Source organism: Muscardinus avellanarius (assembly GCF_963383645.1).
Source record: "Muscardinus avellanarius genome assembly, chromosome: 2".
In the NCBI taxonomy this organism is placed as follows: domain Eukaryota; kingdom Metazoa; phylum Chordata; class Mammalia; order Rodentia; family Gliridae; genus Muscardinus; species Muscardinus avellanarius.
Window position 1 is genome coordinate 447,804 of NC_137787.1, and position 18,656 is coordinate 466,459.

At 58.0% G+C, this 18,656-nt stretch overlaps 2 protein-coding genes across 3 annotated transcripts in view; one reads left to right on the forward strand and one right to left on the reverse strand.

Moving 5' to 3' along the window:
* Window positions 1-7,354: 7,354 nt before the first annotated feature.
* Window positions 7,355-15,437, forward strand: STK25 (serine/threonine kinase 25; the record flags this gene model as incomplete). 2 transcript variants are annotated; one of them, XM_080689054.1, is made up of 11 exons in its annotated part: window positions 7,355-7,384; window positions 10,608-10,838; window positions 11,294-11,350; window positions 11,781-11,889; window positions 12,701-12,858; window positions 12,939-13,124; window positions 13,302-13,447; window positions 13,658-13,769; window positions 14,081-14,152; window positions 14,985-15,121; window positions 15,398-15,437. In XM_080689054.1, 11 exons carry the CDS (start codon window positions 7,355-7,357, stop codon window positions 15,435-15,437), a joined length of 1,278 nt encoding a protein of 425 aa, XP_080545180.1. The 2 variants fall into 2 exon arrangements, with proteins under 2 accessions (XP_080545180.1, XP_080545181.1); XM_080689055.1 differs by lacking the exon at window positions 10,608-10,838.
* Window positions 15,438-16,493: 1,056 nt separating this feature from the next.
* FARP2 (FERM, ARH/RhoGEF and pleckstrin domain protein 2) overlaps window positions 16,494-18,656 on the reverse strand; it is a gene marked incomplete at both ends in the record, with an annotated part of 117,693 nt that continues 115,530 nt past the window's right edge. Inside the window, 5 exons of the mRNA XM_080720054.1 lie at window positions 16,494-16,605; window positions 16,796-16,947; window positions 17,182-17,289; window positions 18,079-18,242; window positions 18,335-18,453. Of these exons, the coding sequence (XP_080576180.1) occupies window positions 16,494-16,605; window positions 16,796-16,947; window positions 17,182-17,289; window positions 18,079-18,242; window positions 18,335-18,453 (655 nt within the window). The remainder of the gene's footprint in view (window positions 16,606-16,795; window positions 16,948-17,181; window positions 17,290-18,078; window positions 18,243-18,334; window positions 18,454-18,656) is intronic.

Below are 18,656 nucleotides of genomic sequence, written 5' to 3' on the forward strand. Positions count from 1 at the left end.
AGCCATTTTTTAAAATCTTCTTCCTAGCTAGGCGTGGTGGTGCACGCTTGTAATCTCCGCGCGCATGGGAGGCTGAGACAGGAGGATGGCACAGGTTCGAAGCCAGCCTCAGCTACTTAGTGAGAGGCTCTCAGCAACTTAGTGAGACCCTGATCCCAAATAAAGTATAAAATATGTCTGGGAGTATAGCCCAGAGATAGAAAGCCCCTGGGTTCCACCCCTAGTACCACCAAAATAAAAACAAAAATCTTAGCTGGGCATGGTGGTGCACGCTTGTAATCCCAGCGCTTGGGAGGCTGAGACAGGAAAATCGCACAGGTTCAAAGCCAGCCTCAGCTACTTAGTGAGGCTCTCAGCAACTTAGTGAGACCCTGTTTCCAAATAAAATATAAAATAGGTCTGGGAGTATACTCCGGAGGTAGAAAAGCCTCTGGGTTCCACTCCCAGTACCACAAAAAAAAAAATCTTCTTCCTTACTTTTACGTGGTTAAGATTGGACAGCTCTACGTTCTCTTCTGGGCACATGTGAAAATATTCCATAGTCTATCTATAGAATAATTCTAAATGTTGAAATTCAGCATATGGTGTTTACCTTGTTGTGACTAAGACAATATTCATTGCTGAACCTACCGCCTCAACACTGGAAGCGCCAGCACTACAGTGAGGTGTGTTTTTCTTAAGATGGCTTCTGCCTGACCTCCCAGGCTGGGAGGTCCGCCGTATAGGGCCTGCCTAGAGCATGTGAGGTCCTGTGTTCCATCCCCAGCACTGAAACAAAACTACATCCCATCTCTCATTTCTTCCCACATGAGATTGTGTGTGTGTGTGTGTGTGTGTGTGTGTGTGTGTGTGTGTTGCTGAATTCAGGGCATTCTGAGCTACACCCCCAGCCTGATTTATTCTTTTTTTTTTTTGGTGGTACTGGGGTTCCTGGAAGCCCTTCTACCTCCGGGCTACACTCCCAGACCTATTTTTACATTTTTATTTGGAAACAGGGTCTCCTAAGCCAGCTCGCACGGCTGGCTTCGAACTTGCACGATCCTCCTGTCTCTGCCTCCCAAGCATGGGGATTACAAGCATGCACCACCACGCCCGGCTTTATTCTATATATATATATATAGAATATATATATATATATATATATATATATATATATATTTTTTTTTTTTTTTTTGTGTGTGTGTGTGTGTGTGTGGTACTGGGGATTGAGCCCAGGGGCATTCAACCTCCGAGCTACACCCCCAACCCTATTTTTTATCTCTATTTTGAAACAGGGTCTCACTGAGTTGCAAAGGGCCTCACTAAGTAGATGAGGCTGTCTGTGAATTGTGATCCTCCTGTCTCAGCCTCCCGAATGCTGGTTTTACAACTGTGTGCCACAAAGCTGGGCGTAGTGGCCCAAACGTGTAATCCCAGCATTCAGGAGGCTGAGTCAGGAGGATCGTGGTTCGCGGACAGCCTCAGCTATATAGTGAGGCCCTCCACAACTTAGCGAGACCCTTTTTCAAAATAAAGAATCAAAAGCTGGGCATGGTGGTGCACGCTTGTAATCCCCGTGCTTGGGAGGCGAAGGCAGGAGGATCGCGCAGGTTCGAAGCCAGCTGCACTGGCTTAAGAGCCCCTGTTTCCAAATAAAAAAGTATAAAAATAGGTCTGGGAGTGTAGTCCAGCGGTAGAAGGGTTTCCAGGAACCTCAGTACCACCAAAAAAAAAAAAAAAAAAAAAAAAAATAGGGCTGGAATGGGACTGTAGCTCGGAGGTAGAATGCCCCTGGGTTCCATCCCCAGTACAGGCAAAAAAATAAAATAAAATAAAATAAAACAAAATAAAAAACGGCTGGGGCTGGGCGTGGTGGCTCACGCTTGTAATCCCCACGCTTGGGAGGCGGAGACAGGAGGATTGCGCAGGTTCGAAGCCAGCCTCTCTGGCTTAAGAGACCCTGTTTCCAAAAATAAAAAAGTATAAAATAGGTCTGGGAGTGTAGCCTGAGGTACAAGGGCTTCCAGGAACCCCAGTACCACCAAAAAAAAAAAAAAAAAAAAAAACCGGCTGGGAATGTAGCTCGGAGGTAGAATGCCCCTGGGTTGTATCTCCAGCGCCACACACATACACAAATAAATAATTTAAAAAAATATGAAAAGGGCTGGGGGTGTAGCTCGGAGGTAGAAGGCCCCTGGGTTGTATCTCCAGTGCCACACACATACACAAATAAATAATTTAAAAAAATATGAAAAGGGCTGGGGGTGTAGCTCGGAGGTAGAAGGCCCCTGGTTCCACCCCAGCAACACACACACACACACACACACACACACACCCCTGAAGCCTGGGTGACTAAGGCCCGCTCCCAGCCCCACCAAGACCCAGCCTTTCACCACCATCAGCCTACAGCTTCTGAGGGGGTGGTGCTGAAAGGGGATCCCCGTGGGCAGGAAGGAGCCACCCACCAAGACCTGTCTGAACTGCAGCTTCAGGGGCCTGAGCTGTGGATCTGTCACGGCACAGCAAAAGACAACTGAGGGTACAGGTGCTTGTAAACATCTTGCTTTTCCAAGTGCTGAGAACGTGAAATGCTGGCGTGGCATCAACGAGGTAACCCATGCGCTGAGGGCCACTGCTCCTGCAGACGCTCAGCGCCTCTCCACTGTCTGCACTCCCCGCCGGCCGGAGCGGCTGCTCTGCCTCCTCCCTCAGGACAGCTCCCCGCCCCCTCGGTGGGCTCTTCCCCTGACATGGCACCCAGTGCGCCTCTCCCTGGGGGCACAGTCTCCCCACCCTGGAAATATTCTAAGGTATCCTCGGGAGCTGGCGTGGTGGCACATGTCTGTAATTCCAGTACTTGGGAGGCTGAGACAGAAGGATTCCAGGTTCGAGGATAGTCTCAGCAAGTGATGAGGCAGGAGGATCGTAGGTTTGTGGCCAGCCTCAGTTACTTAGTGAGGCTCTCTGCAGCTTAGTGAGACCTTGTTTCAAAATAAAGAATTAAAAAAAAATAGCGCTGAGGTATGTCTCAAAGGTAAAATGCTACAGGGTTCCATCTCTAGCACCACAGAAATAAAATAAGCCAGGCGTGATGGCACAGGCTTGTAATCCCGGCATTTGGGAGGCTGAGACAGGAGGGCCGTGGTTTGTAGTTCACGGACAGCCTCAGCTACTCAGTGAGGCCCTTTGCAACTCAATGAGACCCTGTTTCAAAATAAAGAATAAGCCAGGCGTGGTGGCACACGTTTGTAAACCCCACGCTTGGGAGGCGGAGATAGGAAGATCCCGCAGGCTCGAAGCCAGCCTTGCTGGCTTAAGAGACCCTGTTTCCAAATTTAAAAATATATAAAAATAGGTCTGGGAGTGTAGCCCAGAGGTAGAAGGGTTCCATCCCCAGTACCCAGTACCACCACCACCACCAAAAAAAAAAAAAAAAAAACCAGGGCTGGGGATGCAGCTCAGAGGTAGAATGCCCCTGGGTTCCATCCCCAGTACTGCAAAAATAAATAAAGAAAGAATAAAAAATAGGGCTGGGATGTAGCTTGGAGATAGAATGCCCTGGGCACAATTCCCAGTACCCCCTCAAAAAAAAAAGCCCTGAGTGAGTAGCTGGGTGTGGGGGCGCACGCTTGTAATCCCAGTACTTGGGAAGCTGAGGCAGGGGGATCCCAGGTTCGTGCAGGTTCATGGGCAGCCTCAGTTACTTAGGCATTCTACAATTTAGTGAGACCCTGTTTCAAAATAAAGAATAAAAAATAGGGCTGGAGGTGTAACTCGGAGGTAAAATGGCCCTGGGTTCCATCCCCACTACCACACACACAAAAGTACCTGATTTCAGTTCCCAGTAGACGGTACAAAGAAGGAAGAGAAGTAGTTGTTGATGTGTGAAGATGCAGTGAGGGGGTCACTCAGGAAATAAGCAAGAAAACATGCGAAGCTTAGAAGTTCAAGGCCAGTATCACACTAGTGGAATTCCAGAGGGGAAGAAAGTGCTGGAACCTGGATCCTGCATCTCAGCCTCCCAAATGCTGGGATTAAAATGCTGGGATTACAAGCGCGCGCCACCACACCCCCAGCTTATTCTTGATTTTGAAACAGGGTTTGGCTAAATTGTAGAAGGCTTCATTAAGTAGCTGAGCCTGGCGCCAAATCTGGGATCCCCTGTCGAGTCCCCAAGTACTGAGATTACAAGCGTTCGACACCATGCCCCACTAAAGCATTTTATTTCTGATTTAACCCCCTAGTCCTGGCCGAGTGTGGTGCACACTTGTAATCCCAGCATTCGGGAGGTTGAGACAGGAGGATCGCGGTTCTTGGACAGCCTCAGCTACTTAGTGAGGCCTTTTGCAACTCAGTGAGACCCTGTTTCCAAATAAAGGATAAAAAATAGGGCTGGGTGCAGCTCGGAAGTAGAATGCTCCTGGGTTCAATACCCGGTACCACAAAAATAAATAAATCAATCCCTAGTCCTTTTTTTTTTTTTTTTAATTTGAAACAGGCTACTGAACCAGGTATAGTGGCACACTCCTGTAATCCTAGTTCTTGGGAGGCTGAAACAGGAGGATCAGAGGTTTGAGAATAGCCTCAGCAACTTCAGTTTGTATCTTATTTTTTCAAGGGTTTTTTTTTTTTTTGTCTTTTTGGAACTGGGGATAGAACCCAGAGCTAAGCCAATGAGCTACATCCCCGCACTGTTGCCTCAGCAACTTAGGAATGCTCTCAGCAACCTACCAGAACTCCACTTCAAAATAAATAAATAAATAAATAAATAAATAAATAAATAAATAAATAAAAATCAAGGCCTCACTAAGTTTTAGAAAGGCCTAAGTAGCTGAGGCTGTCCTTGAACCATGATCCTCCTGTCTCAGCCTCCCAAATGCTGGGATTACAAGTGTGCACCACCATGCCCGGCCTGTCTGGTTTTTTGTTTTGTTTTGTTTTGGTGTACTGGGGTTCCTGAAAACGCTTCTACCTCCAGGCTACACTCCCAGACCTATTTTATACTTTTTTAAATTTGGAAACAGGGTCTCTTAAGACAGAGAGAGGCTGACTTTGAACCTGCGCATTCCTCCTGTCTCTGCCTCCCAAGCACGAGGATTTTCAGAGTGCGCCACCATGCCCAGCTTATTGTCTGTTTTGAAACAGGGTCTCACTAAGTTGCAGAAGGCCTCACTAAGTAGCTGAGGCTGGCTGCAGACCTGGATCCTCCTCTTTCAGGAGGATTCTCCTGCAATCCCCAAGTGCTGGACCACACTCGGCCTCCCAGCCCTATTTTACTTTTTTTTTTTTTTTTTGGAAACAGGTCTCATCAAGTTGCTGAAGCTGTTAGGGAACCTGCAATGTTCTTCATATTCCTGTTTCTTCTCAGGTCTTTTTTTATTTTTTGTTTGTAAGAGACAATCTCAGCCGGGCGTGGTGGCGCAGGCTTGTTATCCCCGCATCCAGGACGCTGAGACCAAGTACTGGGATTACAAGCGTGCGCCACCACGCCCGGCTTCCACTTCACTTCTCCCAGGGTCTCAGTGAGCTCTTGAGAGCCTCGTCAAGGTACTGAGGCTGACTTCGAATCCACGATCCTCCTGTCACAGCCTCCCAAGCACTAGGATTACAGGTATGTGCCACGATGTACGAGAAGAATTTTATGAGTTAAAAGATGAATTTGAATAAAAACAGAAAAATAGAAAAACAACAACAAAACATGGTAATATGAGAAACCAGATGAGAGTCCAGGAAGGTCAGTGCAGGAAAAGATGAGGTCACGCTCAGGCCAAAATGGCGACCGGGCACAGAGCAGCCAGGAGCGAGGTCTCTGGCCCGGGTAATACTGGCTTGTGGTGGGCACGCCTTACTTGGCAAGGCCCACTTTCCCCGGGGTGACAGGTCACAAACAACCAAGCCAACAGGCCAAGTGTCAGGGGGATGAGGGTGGAGAGCTGGGATGCACCGAGCTGTCCTGGATGCAGGACCCGAGAGCGAAAGCGTGCAGCGAGGGATACACCGGGCAAGGAAGAGTGGCCTCGCGAGGGAGGGCAGCCGGACAGAGGTCTGCAGAGTGGGTGCAGCATGGGGACAGGCGAGGATCCTGCTCGGGGGGCTGGGGTGCCGGCCGGGCCCCGCCCCTCCTGACCTCAGGGGCAGGCGCCACAGGGCTAGGAGTGGGGCCCAGGAGTGACTCTGTCCGGGTGCCATGCTGACACCTCTGCAGATGGGAACCTGGGCCAGGAGAACCGCACACTCGCCCAAGGAATGAGCCCGCTGGGGCTAAAACAGGGGCTCCCTGATGGCGAGTGCAAGGTGGGCTCACACCCAGGGGCACAGGGGGGACCGGGGTACCCCAGCAGGCGCTGGGACAGCAGGGCGTGGAGGTGAGGAGGGAGAGGAGAGGGAGGGAGACCAGAAGAGAACGGGAGGAGGAAAGAGGTAAGTATGGGGAGCGGAGAGTAGGGGACAGGGGCGAGAGAGGAAGAGGAGGGGAAAAGGACTGGGAGAACAGGGGAAAGAGGAGGGGAGAAGAGGAGGGAGAGAAAAGAAAAGGAAGAGGGGAAGGAGGAAGGGGAAGCAGGTGGGAAGAGGGAAAGAATACAGGAGTGAGGAGGCTCAGGTGGGGCTCGCAGGAAAAAGAAGGGCGGGGAGGGTGAGCCGCCCACGGCCACTGCGCACGTGCCCGCCGCGCGGCCTGCCGGGAGTCTCCGTCGGAGCCTCTCGAGAGCAGGGTTCAGCGCCCATTGGGCCCGTAGTGCGCCTGCGTCTCTGCGCCTCCGCCTGCCGCGCCGCCTGCCGGGACTTGTAGTCCAGCACCCTAGCCCTCGGTGCGCCTGCACCTTAGCTCCTCCCGCCCGCCGCACAGCCTGCCGGGACTAGTAGTCCAGCTCCCGAGCCCTCGGTGCGCCTGCGCCTCGGCTCCTCCCGCTCGCCGCGCGGCCTGCCGGAACTTGTAGTCCAGGGCCCGGACCTGCAGTGCGCCTGCGCCTCGGCTCCTCCCGCTCGCCGCGCGGCCTGCCGGAACTTGCAGTCCGGTGCTAGCGGGGCTGGGGCGCTGGGCTGACGCCGGGACTCGGAGTCCCAGGCCGCCGCGCGGCGCCACGACGCCCTCGCCGCCGCGGGCGCCCTACGGGCTGAGAGGCCGGGCGTTCGTGCGGCCCAGGCCGCGGGAGGGAGCGCCGCGGCTGCGGAGCGGGCGGGAGGATGGAGCCCCCTGGAGGTGGGCGCGCCCGGCGGGCGGAAGGCCGGGCGGGGCGCGGCGCGGCCGGAGGGAGCGGGGAGGGAGCCGGCGGGGGCCCCGGCCGGCCCCGCTGACCGCGGCTGCGTCCCTCGCAGGCCCCTGAGCGAGCGGGCCGAGCGGGCCGAGCGGGCCGAGCGGGCCTCGGGCGCGGACATGGCTCACCTCCGCGGCTTCGCGCAGCAGGTAGGCGCGGCGGGCGGCGGGCGGGCCGCGGGCTCCGGGGCTGCCGGCCGCCCTGCCCGGAGCGGGACGTCGGGGCCGCGCGGGAGGCGCCGGCCCGCGGTCGAGCCTCCCCGGCCTCTTTGTCCTCCGAAAGCCGGTCGGGGCCGCAGCGCGGCGTGGAGCCGGGAGCCGACGCCGGCCGCGGGCGCAGAGGGGACCTGGGCTCGCTGACGGGGCTGCGTGAGGCCAACAGATTGTCTTTTACTCGCTTTTGACATTTCGTGTCTGCTAATTGCGTGACTAAGATCCTCGGAACAAAATCTGCCTTTATTTTTAAAAGCTGCCGCATCAGCCCCCGTGGGTCACAGGACGACGGAGGAGGGAGTTCGGGGATGCTGGGGAAGGGACCTGGAAGGGGGGAGCGCCTTTGTCCTCGCGGGACTCTTTGTCCAGCCTGGATACGAGATTCTCCATTTTTGAGGGTGGCAGGACACGACACCTGGGGGGCTGTGGTGCCCCACCCCCAGTGGAGCAGGCCATTCTTGGGATAACGAGACGTACTTCCAGGTTAACGTCTTCCCTCCCCGTGTCCGTTCCTGCCTGGCCCTGGAAGCCCAAGTGGCTTTGGGGAGCACCGTGTTGCATTCAGCTATCTGTTGGGTGTCTTTGACTGTGTACCTGGCCTCCCTCCCCAGAATGGGTCTCAACAGCCGCCTTCACACCCACTGTCCAGAAGAGGAGCCTGCTGCTTGGCTGGGAGCTGCTGAGCGCGCGTGTGTGTGTGTGTGTGTGTGTGTGTGTGTGTGTGTGTGTGTGTGTGTGTGTGTGATAAGTGTGGGGTCGGTATAGCCAACAGGGTTCCCGTGTTTCTGATAGGATGACTGACCCACAGGTGTAGGTCACCCAGAAAGCATGGGCTTTGGAGTTTTGTCACAGAGCTCTGGTTTGGGGGTCTGCCACCTTGCCCTATTCTGAGGTAGTGGGTTTCTGAGTGCCTGGTCCAGGGCTGCTGGGTGGGCCCGACCTCACTCCTTGTGTGGAGAGCAGTGTGGGATTCCCATCAGGGGAGAGGAACAGAGCAAGGGCATGGTGCCAGTGGTGGGTGCCAGCGGTGCTTCTTGAGAGTCGGGAGGTGGTGTAACCACTCCTCGGCCCCCCTCTTCTGGTCTTCTTCCAGGCTCCTTTAGAAGGCTGTGGATCATTTCTCCCGAGTGACCGGAGGCTCAGCCTTAGGGCACCAAGCAGACCTCCTGGAGTCCCCGAGTAGGCTCCCTCAGGGTATCTGGGCTGTACCAGTGGACTTGGGGGTTGAGGCTGAGGGCCTGGTAGAACTTCATCCCCAGGATTCCAAGGTTGGGTGGCAGTGAGAAAGTGTCCTTGGGCCTGGAGGAGAAGTGGGCAGAAGAGAGTCCACTTCAGAGACTCACCTGCACCTGGTGTTGAGGCTGAGTGGGGAGCCATGGAGCAGTGTTGTTTTGACATTGACCCCCCACCCCGTGATCAGCGTTTGGGCTGCAGCTCGGGGAGGCTTTCCTTGCAGGTAGAGGATGGCCCTGATTATATCTGTCCCCCCTGCCCCCACCCTGAGAACAGTGACACTCTCTTGGCTTTTCTTTCAAACACTGGGTCAGCAGGAGTGGGAGGCAGACGCCTCATGCCTTGGAATGCACGGCCTGCGGGACCCCAGGCCACACTCAGATTGCTCTGGCCAGATCCCTCAGACCTGACAGCGGGTCAGCTCTGAGCATCCCTTGCCATTTCTTGCATGCTCTGCCTTGAGGCCCCAGTCTGGTGGGGGGTGAGAAAGGTCCTGACCAGTCTCTAACTGGACACCGCAGCCAGCTTGCTTAAGGCACCTGCTCTACCACCACATGGAGCTGGCCACACTCACCCAGCCTTACCAAGCCAGCCTTGCAGGGAAAGATGCCCCTTCACCCCAGGCCACCCACTCCCCCAGCCGTGGAGCCTGGTGCTCAGAGGGTATGTGTTCCACAGGCGTGGTTCTCTACGCTGACCCCATACACTGTAAACCCTGCAAAGGCAGCTGGGTGGCAGTTTCAGGCTGAAATGTAGTTTCAGACTGGTGTAGTCCTGTCTTACCTGACTGCTGGGGTGGGGAGGCAGTCCCCCCAGCCATCAGCTGTGGGAGGACGATGGAGAGCCCACCCCGGGGCTGGGCTCTGCCCTCAGCGGTGAGCCTTGGGGTATAACAAGCTGTGTTCTGCCTTTTTGTGCCTGGCCATTTGTCTTTGGCCTCCAGGTGATTATCTGGGGCGCAGCCTCTCGGTGGGGAGGCATTTCCTAATGGCGAGAACTAACAGGGCTGGCAAATGATAGACAAGCCCCGTGGCTCCATCCACCGCGCTGTGCAGCCCACACAGGGCTGCTAAGTCTCAAGGGTCCTGGAGTGTGCAGGTATGCCCTGCTGGCATGGCACCCCAGGCCTCTGCCAGCCACCTTGGCATTTCTGGGAGCACAGTTGGTGGGTGGTGGAGCAGGCTGTTCTCAAGAGCCTAGGATTGCATGGGCAGCAGCCAGGGGAGGTCCAGGGAGCAATACTCATTTCTGTACTCTTGCAGAAGCTTGGGAGCCCACTCTGCTCCTGCTGCACCAGGGCAGCCTCGGGCCCAGGTCCAGGGTGTGTTGCGCTGAGTACGTGCCTCTCTGGCCTCGTCCTGGGGCCTGGGCTGTTCTGGACTCTTGACAGGGCCCCTGCTGCACTATTGGCTCAGGAACTCTTCAGCTTTGTTGGTTCAAACAAGGGTCATGTAGAGCAGTTTTCTGTGTTATTTGGATATCTAGAATCAGGCATCCGGAAAAACTTGGCTTTAACGCAGTGCTAGTATGAGGGTGTATCCTGCTGGAATACTGATTTAGGGGTAGGCAAGCCCTTCAAAGGGGTGTGGCTCCCAAAAGCGTAGATGATATGTTGACCTGTGCTGAATTTTAATTTATAATTTAGTTTCATTTTTAGAGTAGTTTTAGGTTTACTGCAAAATGGATGCGAGTTTCTGAATATTTCCTCGTTCCCTCGGGTATTAACATTTTACCCCACTTCCAGACATGGCCACCACCTGTCCGTATAGGGGCTCCTGGTCCGCATTGGGGCATACTGCCACACTCTGGACAGTAAGGTCTAGGCTTTCAGAATAATATATAAAAGAGGAAACTAGAGAAAAATTGAGGTCTGTGGGTGGCGGCTGCCTGCCTGCCCAGCACTTGCTCTGTCCCCGCCCCTCTGCAGCACTCGCGTGTGGACCCCGAGGAGCTCTTCACCAAGCTCGACCGCATCGGCAAGGGCTCGTTCGGGGAGGTGTACAAGGGCATCGACAACCACAGCAAGGAGGTGGTGGCCATCAAAATCATCGACCTGGAGGAGGCGGAGGATGAGATCGAGGACATCCAGCAGGAGATCACAGTGCTCAGCCAGTGCGACAGCCCCTACATCACCCGCTACTTTGGCTCCTACCTGAAGGTGCTGGGGAGGTGGGGCACTCAGCCCACCTTCTCACAGAGGCGGGTGGGAGGGGCAGGGCAGGGCACTGCTGACCACAGGCCCCTCTGGAAAGGAGGGGAGCCCATGGGCAGCTTGACAGTGGAGATGCTAGACTGGGTGGGCAGGGCAGGGGTGAGGTCTCCAGGGTCTCTGGGCCCTGAAATGACTGTAATGACCCAGGTGCCTGCCTATGGGCACTACCAGGAGTCCAGACTCTAACCTGGCTGTGCTTCTGGGAGCAGTCTCAGGCGGGGCTGGCAAGGAAGGACTTGGTGTATGTCCTTGGGCCAGATGGTTGCTGGCATGCCATCCTGGACCTAGGGGGCGGTGTTGGGAGGGCTGGGTAGTCTTCTGTGCCTGAGTCCTCGTGGACCCCTGGCTGGGGTGGTGCGTCCCTGCGTTCACCGCCTGCGCTGACGGTGCCTTTCCCCCAGAGCACCAAGCTGTGGATCATCATGGAGTACCTGGGCGGGGGCTCTGCGCTGGACCTGGTGAGTGGCTGGCTGCTCTGCAGGCCAGGACCCACGCCTCTAGACCTCAGCTTCCAGGGTCCTGGGCCACCTCTCAGTTGTGTTAGACACGAACCAGGGGTCTTCTGCCCAGAACTGTCCACTGTTCAGTCCTGCCTAGCTGGGGCGGAGAGGGTCCTGAGCCTCCCCGCTGGGGAGGCAGGAGGGAGGCTCGGCTCGGCTCAGAGTGGCTGACACCTGGCTGTTGTGGTCAGCGCAGCTTCCACTACCCAGCTGGCCCTGTCACCTGTCTCGTGCTTGCCTCGCTCCTTGGACCCTTGTCTGCAACTTAGTTTGCTTCAGAAGTAAAGAAGCACAAAGCCCCAGCCATCACAGGGACCCCTTCCCCTCAGGCACTGGGGTGGGTCTGGGTGTGGGCATGGGCTGAGGCTTGTCCTGCGTCTTTCTGAAGCTGAAACCAGGTCCCCTGGAGGAGACCTACATTGCTACCATACTGCGGGAGATTCTGAAGGGCCTGGATTATCTGCACTCAGAGCGCAAGATCCATCGAGACATCAAAGGTCCTGCGAGCTGGACCCTGCTGACCCTAGAAGGGATGGGGAGTGGGGCCCAGTGACTGGTGATGCCTGAGGTCCCGGGTGCGGGGAGCGCTGTGGTCACCTGGAAACCGCCCTGTTCCGTTTCGGCTTTCAGAAGACACACTAGGAACAACCTTTAGTGTGTGTGCTGGGACTAGAACCCAGGCTTTGTGCATGCTAGGCAAGTCACTCCCGCTCAGCACAGCCCCGCCACAACAGAACCTTAATCTCACATCCCTGTGTCTCAGAATAGCTCTGCACTTAGTGTAGAGTGGGGACGGCTTAAACCAGGAGTCTCGAGTCGCGCGTGGGCCTGTGTGGGAACGTCAGGTGGGGGTTGCACCCCCACTGCGAGGCCAGCCCTGCTGTCGTGAGGCGGAGGAGCTTGCTGAGGGCGCAGGGCCCTAGGTGCTTGTCTGTGGGGTTGTGCTAGTCGAGGTCGGCTGTGACCTGGGTCAGGGTCACCCACTGGCCCCTGCTGGCTGTGCTGGGTTGAGGTCCTGGATTGGGTCCCTCTTGAGGGTCCCTGTGGAGGCTCTATTATTGAGAGTCATCGTAAGGCCAAGTGCCTAGGGACCCTGGAGCCAAGGCGGGGAGCATGGGTGGTCCCTTGACCTGCGGCCCAGGGTGGCCTGACTCCAGAGTGGCAAGGGGCGCTGAGGTCCTAGGACAGCCCTCTGGTGTCCCCAGGGGCCGGGTGGACATCACCCTGGTGCTTGTCAGGTGGCTACACTCTGTCCGGGCTTCCCCGTGTGTGGGAGCGGAGGGTGACACGCCGCCCTGTGCTGAGCAGCTGCCAACGTGCTGCTGTCCGAGCAAGGTGACGTGAAGCTGGCGGACTTCGGGGTGGCGGGGCAGCTCACAGACACGCAGATCAAGAGGAACACGTTTGTGGGCACCCCCTTCTGGATGGCGCCTGAGGTCATCAAGCAGTCAGCCTATGACTTCAAGGTAGGTGCTGGGCGGGAAGGGAGGCGGCCGGCGCCGGCGCCACAGTCCTGCTCACGTCCTCCCTGTGCTGCCCTGCCAAGGCTGACATTTGGTCCCTGGGCATCACGGCCATCGAGCTTGCCAAGGGGGAGCCGCCCAACTCTGACCTCCACCCCATGCGCGTCCTGTTCCTGATTCCCAAGAACAACCCGCCCACGCTGGAGGGCCACCACAGCAAGCCCTTCAAGGAGTTTGTGGAGGCCTGCCTTAACAAAGACCCCCGATTCGTAAGGCTTTCCTTCATATGACCCTACTCCCTCTCAGGCAGGCCGGGGCCTGGGGAGCCTGTGGAGGGAGGCCGTGAACTTGGGTGGCCCCGAGGTGGAGTACAGCCCAGCCTCCGCCTGCCTGCGTCCACTCCCTGCAAGAGTGGAGCTCGGCAGTGACCAGCATTCACCCCACAGCGGCCCACGGCCAAGGAGCTGCTGAAGCACAAGTTCATCACGCGGTACACCAGGAAGACCTCCTTCCTCACGGAGCTCATCGACCGCTACAAGCGCTGGAAGTCTGAGGGCCACGGCGAGGAGTCCAGCTCTGAGGACTCTGACATGTGAGACCCGCTTGTTTTTGAGAGGCTGCCCACTGCGGGCACGCCGCGAGTATGGTGGGCGTCCACTTGGAGCAGGGTCGACGTGGGGCAAGAGGATGTAATGGCCCGGGGGAGTCTGCCCACAGCTGGGCCCCTAGGTGCCAGAGGCTGCCTCAGAAGTCAGTGAGGTGCGCCTGAGAGCCTGGTGCCCTGACTCCTCACCCTTTTTAGCGATGGCGAGGCGGAGGACGGGGAGCAGGGCCCCATCTGGACATTCCCCCCGACCATCCGGCCGAGTCCACATGGCAAGCACAAGGGGCTGGCCCTGCACGGCTCACAGAAGGTCTGTCCCGGGCTCTGGCCTGCTCTCTGGGCATTGGGTGGGGGTGGCACGACATGGGGCCCACTTCTGACCACCCAGCGCCTGGGGCCTGGCAGGAGTGTGGAGGGGCCAGCAAACCTGCTGGTTGAAACCCAGGTGTGGCTGAGCTGGCCAGGAGACCCTGAGCCCCAGCATGTGCTGGGGAGGGGCCTGACATGGGGTGGGCCTCGCAGGCCTTCTCTTGGGCCGCCGTGTGTGGGGCCCCAAGTGTGTGTGCTGAGGAGCAGAGTGGGGAGCCACCTGCCCCACTCACCCCGTGCCTCCTCTCACAGCCTGTGGAGCCCGTCAAGAGACAGCCCAGGTCACAGTGTCTGTCCACGCTGGTCCGTCCTGTCTTCGGAGAGGTGAGGGCAGGGCCGGGCCCTGATTTGCTGACAGTTCCCCTGCAGCCATGGTGTGCTGCGCTTAGCGGCTGTCCAGCTGCCTCTCAGGTCTCCTGCAGCTGGTCGTGGGCTTCCAAGTAGAGGACCACACGCCGTGCGATAGAGGGCCCTGGTGGGACCTGCTGAAGTCCTCGGGCTTCCCGCGTGGTTTTGAGCTGGAGCTAATGTCCTGTGGTTTGTGTTTTATAAAGGGGACCCAGCAGACAACCCAGTGGGGGCAGAAGGCAGAGAAGGCTCACTACTGATGTAGTTAGTCCCAGAGCAGGGAGTCCTGAGTCGCTCCCGGTGGTCACATAACCTTACATTCTGTTACCTGCTGAAGGCGGGTGAGGGTTGTCTCCAGAAACATGTGGTCCTGGGACTGAGACTGCTGCCCTCGAGAGCCCAGCTCCCTTCCCTGTCAGTGGGAGTGTGCTGACAGTGAGCTCCCGGGGACAGCAGGGGCCATGATCCAGCCAGGCGAGATGCAGCCACCACTTGCCTGTGTCCTGGGCAGGCTGATGACCCAGTGAGAGGTTTCATGCCGGCTTCTTGGTCACCCTGCGCCCTGCACAGTGCCAAGTGCCCAGTGCCGGTCCCACAGCTCATTCGGCTGCCAGGCTGCACCGTTTAAATCACGTTAGACCAGTGTGATTCTTTTGAAGATCTTCAGCTGGGAGGAAGCCACATGCTTCCCTCCAAGAATGAGACCCAGGGCTCCTGGAGCACGGAGGGAGGGTGGCGTCATGGGAAGGCCACTTGTCAGCAGGACCCAGTTCCTGGGAGCCCCCAGCCAGGTGTGGTCTCTCCACAGCTCAAGGAGAAGCACAGGCAGGGCGGGGGCAGCGTGAGCGCCCTGGAGGAGCTGGAGAACGCCTTCAGCCTGGCCGAGGAGTCCTGCCCCGGCATCTCAGACAAGCTGATGGCCCAGCTTGTGGAGCGCGTGCAGAGGTGAGGGCGGGGGGCCGTGTCCCCTCCCACCGTGCTTGGGGGCCTGTGGCCCTGAGCTGTCTGCATGGAAGGAGGCCAGCGGCTCCACTCTGGCTGATCTTGGCTTGGTGGCTTCCTGTGGGGCGTGCTGCTGACTTTTGAGTAGCCCTAGCTAGCCTGCGTCCGAGGTGCACAGATGTGCTGAGAGGCTCGCCCAGGTGTCCTGAAGGAGCTTGGCCAGGCTCTGGGGCCACCACTGTCGTGGACTGTGCACTGGAGAGGCTGCTTTCTCTGCAGGTTCTCACACAACAGGAACCACCTAACCTCGGCCCGCTGAGACCGCCCTGTTCCGCTCCTGTGGGGGAGAAGGGTGCTCTGCTGTTCTGCACTCCGAGAGCCGTGCTGACTTGGAAGTCCCTTGTGCCGTGCCTCTGGGGACACATCTGCCTGGGGCCTCGTGAGCTGGGCCACCATCTGTCCTGCCCCATACCGCGCCCTGCCCACCTCCCTTTCCTGCCCTTGGCCGAAGCTACACCCAGCGCCCACGGAGAGCTGGCCTAGCCTCTGCCGGCTGGGCTCCGGCTACCCGACCAAGGAGCAGGGCAACCTCCTCCCGGGGGCTGGGTGTAGGTGCCTACCTGTCCTCTTCCCTGGACCCTGGAGGCAGTGGCCGCAGGGCCACCTGTCACCAGGTGCTGTGTCTTATAAGTACTTGTGTCTTGCAGAATGTGTTGTTTTTTTAAGAAAACTGAGTTTCTTGTCCCCCTAAGTGTTCTGAGTATGAGGTTAGTTTTCATGGAGCAGTGAAGGCCCTGCCACTTTCAATAAAGCCCTGGACTGGAGCCTTGCTGTGTTGGGCTGGCCACGCAGGCTTCCTGAGGCCCTGAGTGTCCCTGGGGGCGGGTCTACGCCCACAGCGCAAGTGCAGAGGCAGAGACGTGCAGTGGGTGAGGAGATGCTGTTTATTTTCAATAGTCACACGCAAACAGGAGTCAGGTCTCCTCCAGGTGGTCATGGGAATGGGGAGCAGACAGGCACACCCTTCCTGGCCCTGGGCTTCTGCTTCCTCTGTTCCAGTGGGGACAAGGCCAGGCTGGCCTTGCTGAGACTGACAGGCCAGGGTCTGAGCAAGCGCTTGCGTGAGGCTGTGGCCCAGCACAACAGGGCTGGCGTGGCACTGTCTGCCACACCACAGGCCATGGCTTCCCTCTTGTGTTTTGAGGGGGATACAGCCTGTCCCAGAGGCCACTTTGAGGTCTGCCACACTGTGTTGGTGCCGTTACTATCCAGTAGGAAGATACTTCCTCGGCTCCATCTGAGGAAGATGGCCTCCCCCTCCGAGCTTCTGCCTCCCGCAGTCCGCAGCAGGCCCTCGTCCAGGCAGGATAGACTACTACTCTCCTCCGACGGCGCCCTCCCACACCGGGGAGGGAGGCAGGCAGTCCTGTGTGGCGCTTGGGGGCGTCCCCGGCGAGGCACTGGCCCTCTCGATCACCTCCATCCACCTGCAAGAGGGCAGGCATCAGCATGGGCGTGCGCTCACACCTCCCCAGGACCAACCCAAAGCGGGGCAGGACAGCCAGGGTGGACAACAAGCCCAACAGCCAGCGTCATCAGCCCGGCCCTCAAGGCCAGGAAGTCGACCTCAGGCTCTGCAGTGGAAGCAGAGATCTGGGCTGCCTGCTGGGTAATCACCTTGCAAACGTGTACTTGCTCTCAGCCCGGAAGAAGTAGACGTGGGACTTGAACTGGAGCTTGAAGACGTAGTCCTTGTGGATGCAGTCGGCCTCCCTGGGGACGCTCACGCTGTAGCCCAGCAGTGGGAGGCTGGCCAGGGGGTAATCATCCTGGAAGGTGGCATGCAAACAGGGTTCCGGGGAATGAGGTGCAGGCCCGGCCCTTTCCCAGGTGCAAACTGGCTCACACAAATGGCCAGGGGCCAGATTTCCTTTTCACGAAGGCCACACTGGGCAGAGTGAGTGTGAGGCACAGTTCAGCCACCACCTCCGGCACCAAGCTGAAGAGGAGGTGGGCAGGGCCTGCCCACACCTGTGCCCTGGGCTGCAGTCAGGTGCACGTACCTGATGAGTTTTGTAAAAGAATAAGCAGAAGTTGGTGAAGACCACCCAGAGCTTCTGCCAGCCGTTACTGTTCTTGAACTTTCTCAGCAGATATCCTGAAAGCTGGTTCTGAGAAGCAGAAGGCATGTGTTAGCAGCGTCCCCACCCTGTCCCCCAGCCCGGGGCGGAAAAGGACTCCTCAGTACAACCTGGCAAGAGCGGGGCTCGGGGCTGGGGAGGGGTCCTGGACACCAGGCCTTCCAGACCTTCTAGGGGTCTATCCAACAAGGAGGGTCTAAGGAGACGTGTGTTGGTCTGTTTGGGTGACCCTGCATATGATGGGGGACATGTAAAAGCACCGTGCTATGCTCCACCTGCCCTGTCCCTAAGCATGTGGCACCTGTGGGCAAGGCCGGGTCCACACCGCTCCTGCCCACAAGTGGCTGTGGCTCCTGTGTCCAGCAAGCACTGTCTAACTTGCCCAGATGCTTGATGGGAGCCCGCTCAGCACTGCGGCTCTGTAGGCGTCCTGTGCCCACAGGCTGCAGGGTCTAGTCCAAGACCTGTGGGTGCTCTGACCACCTACATGGCCAGGGTGCCCAACAGCAAGAAGGAAGTCGGCAGAGAGCAGACACCAGGCTGGAGGCCCTCGGTGTACACAGTGCCCATGGCTCTGGAGAGGAGGGTGGTGCTGTGCAGGAAGTGCAGTCCTGGAGCCCCGAGGGGCCTTTCTCAGCACTTGCCAGACAGGGCTGTGGACCAGCTGCCTGCTGCTGCCGCTGCCTCTGCCTCTGCCCAGAGAGAATGAGATGAAGCACACTGCGGGAGGCTCTGGAGTGGGCAATGGGAGCACAGGAGCAGCTGACTGGGCCTCCTGCAGCCTGTGCCTGCCTGGACGGGGAGACTGGACAGCTGTACCTCGACAGCGGCGCTGTGGTCGGCCCTGGATACGCTGGTGTTGCGGTACCAGCACACATGCATGGTGGTGTTAGCCCGGTGCTGGCCCTGCCCCTCCAGGGAGCTGACGGTGCCAGGTGCGTCATCTTCTGATTCCTGCTCCAGAGAGATTTCATCGGAGGACCCTGGGGGGAACCAGTGGTGTTGGGCTCCTCCAGGACCAACCAGAGCCATCTGAGGACCTCACCCTGGGTGGAGGGGGCGCCCCGGGACTCACTGAGGGGGCGAGTGCACAGGGTGCCCCTGGGCAGCCCCGGGGACGGTCCCCCGCTGCTCTTGGCCGCTTGGATCGCGTGGTTCAGGTCCAGCATCCACTTCTCCTTTTCCAGCCGGGTGCTGCGGGGCAGGCGAGCCTTAGCTGTGTACGCGCCCTGGCAGGGCCCCCAGCCAGCCCAGCCCATGGGCTGGAGGTGTGGAGTCAACACTCCACATGGGAGGTCAGTGGCCAGGACAGACACCTCAGTACAAGGGTCGGGACGCTTGGGCCGACCTGGCTGCCCGCTCTGAGGGCCGGACCCGCGGATGTCTTTGGAGGCCCC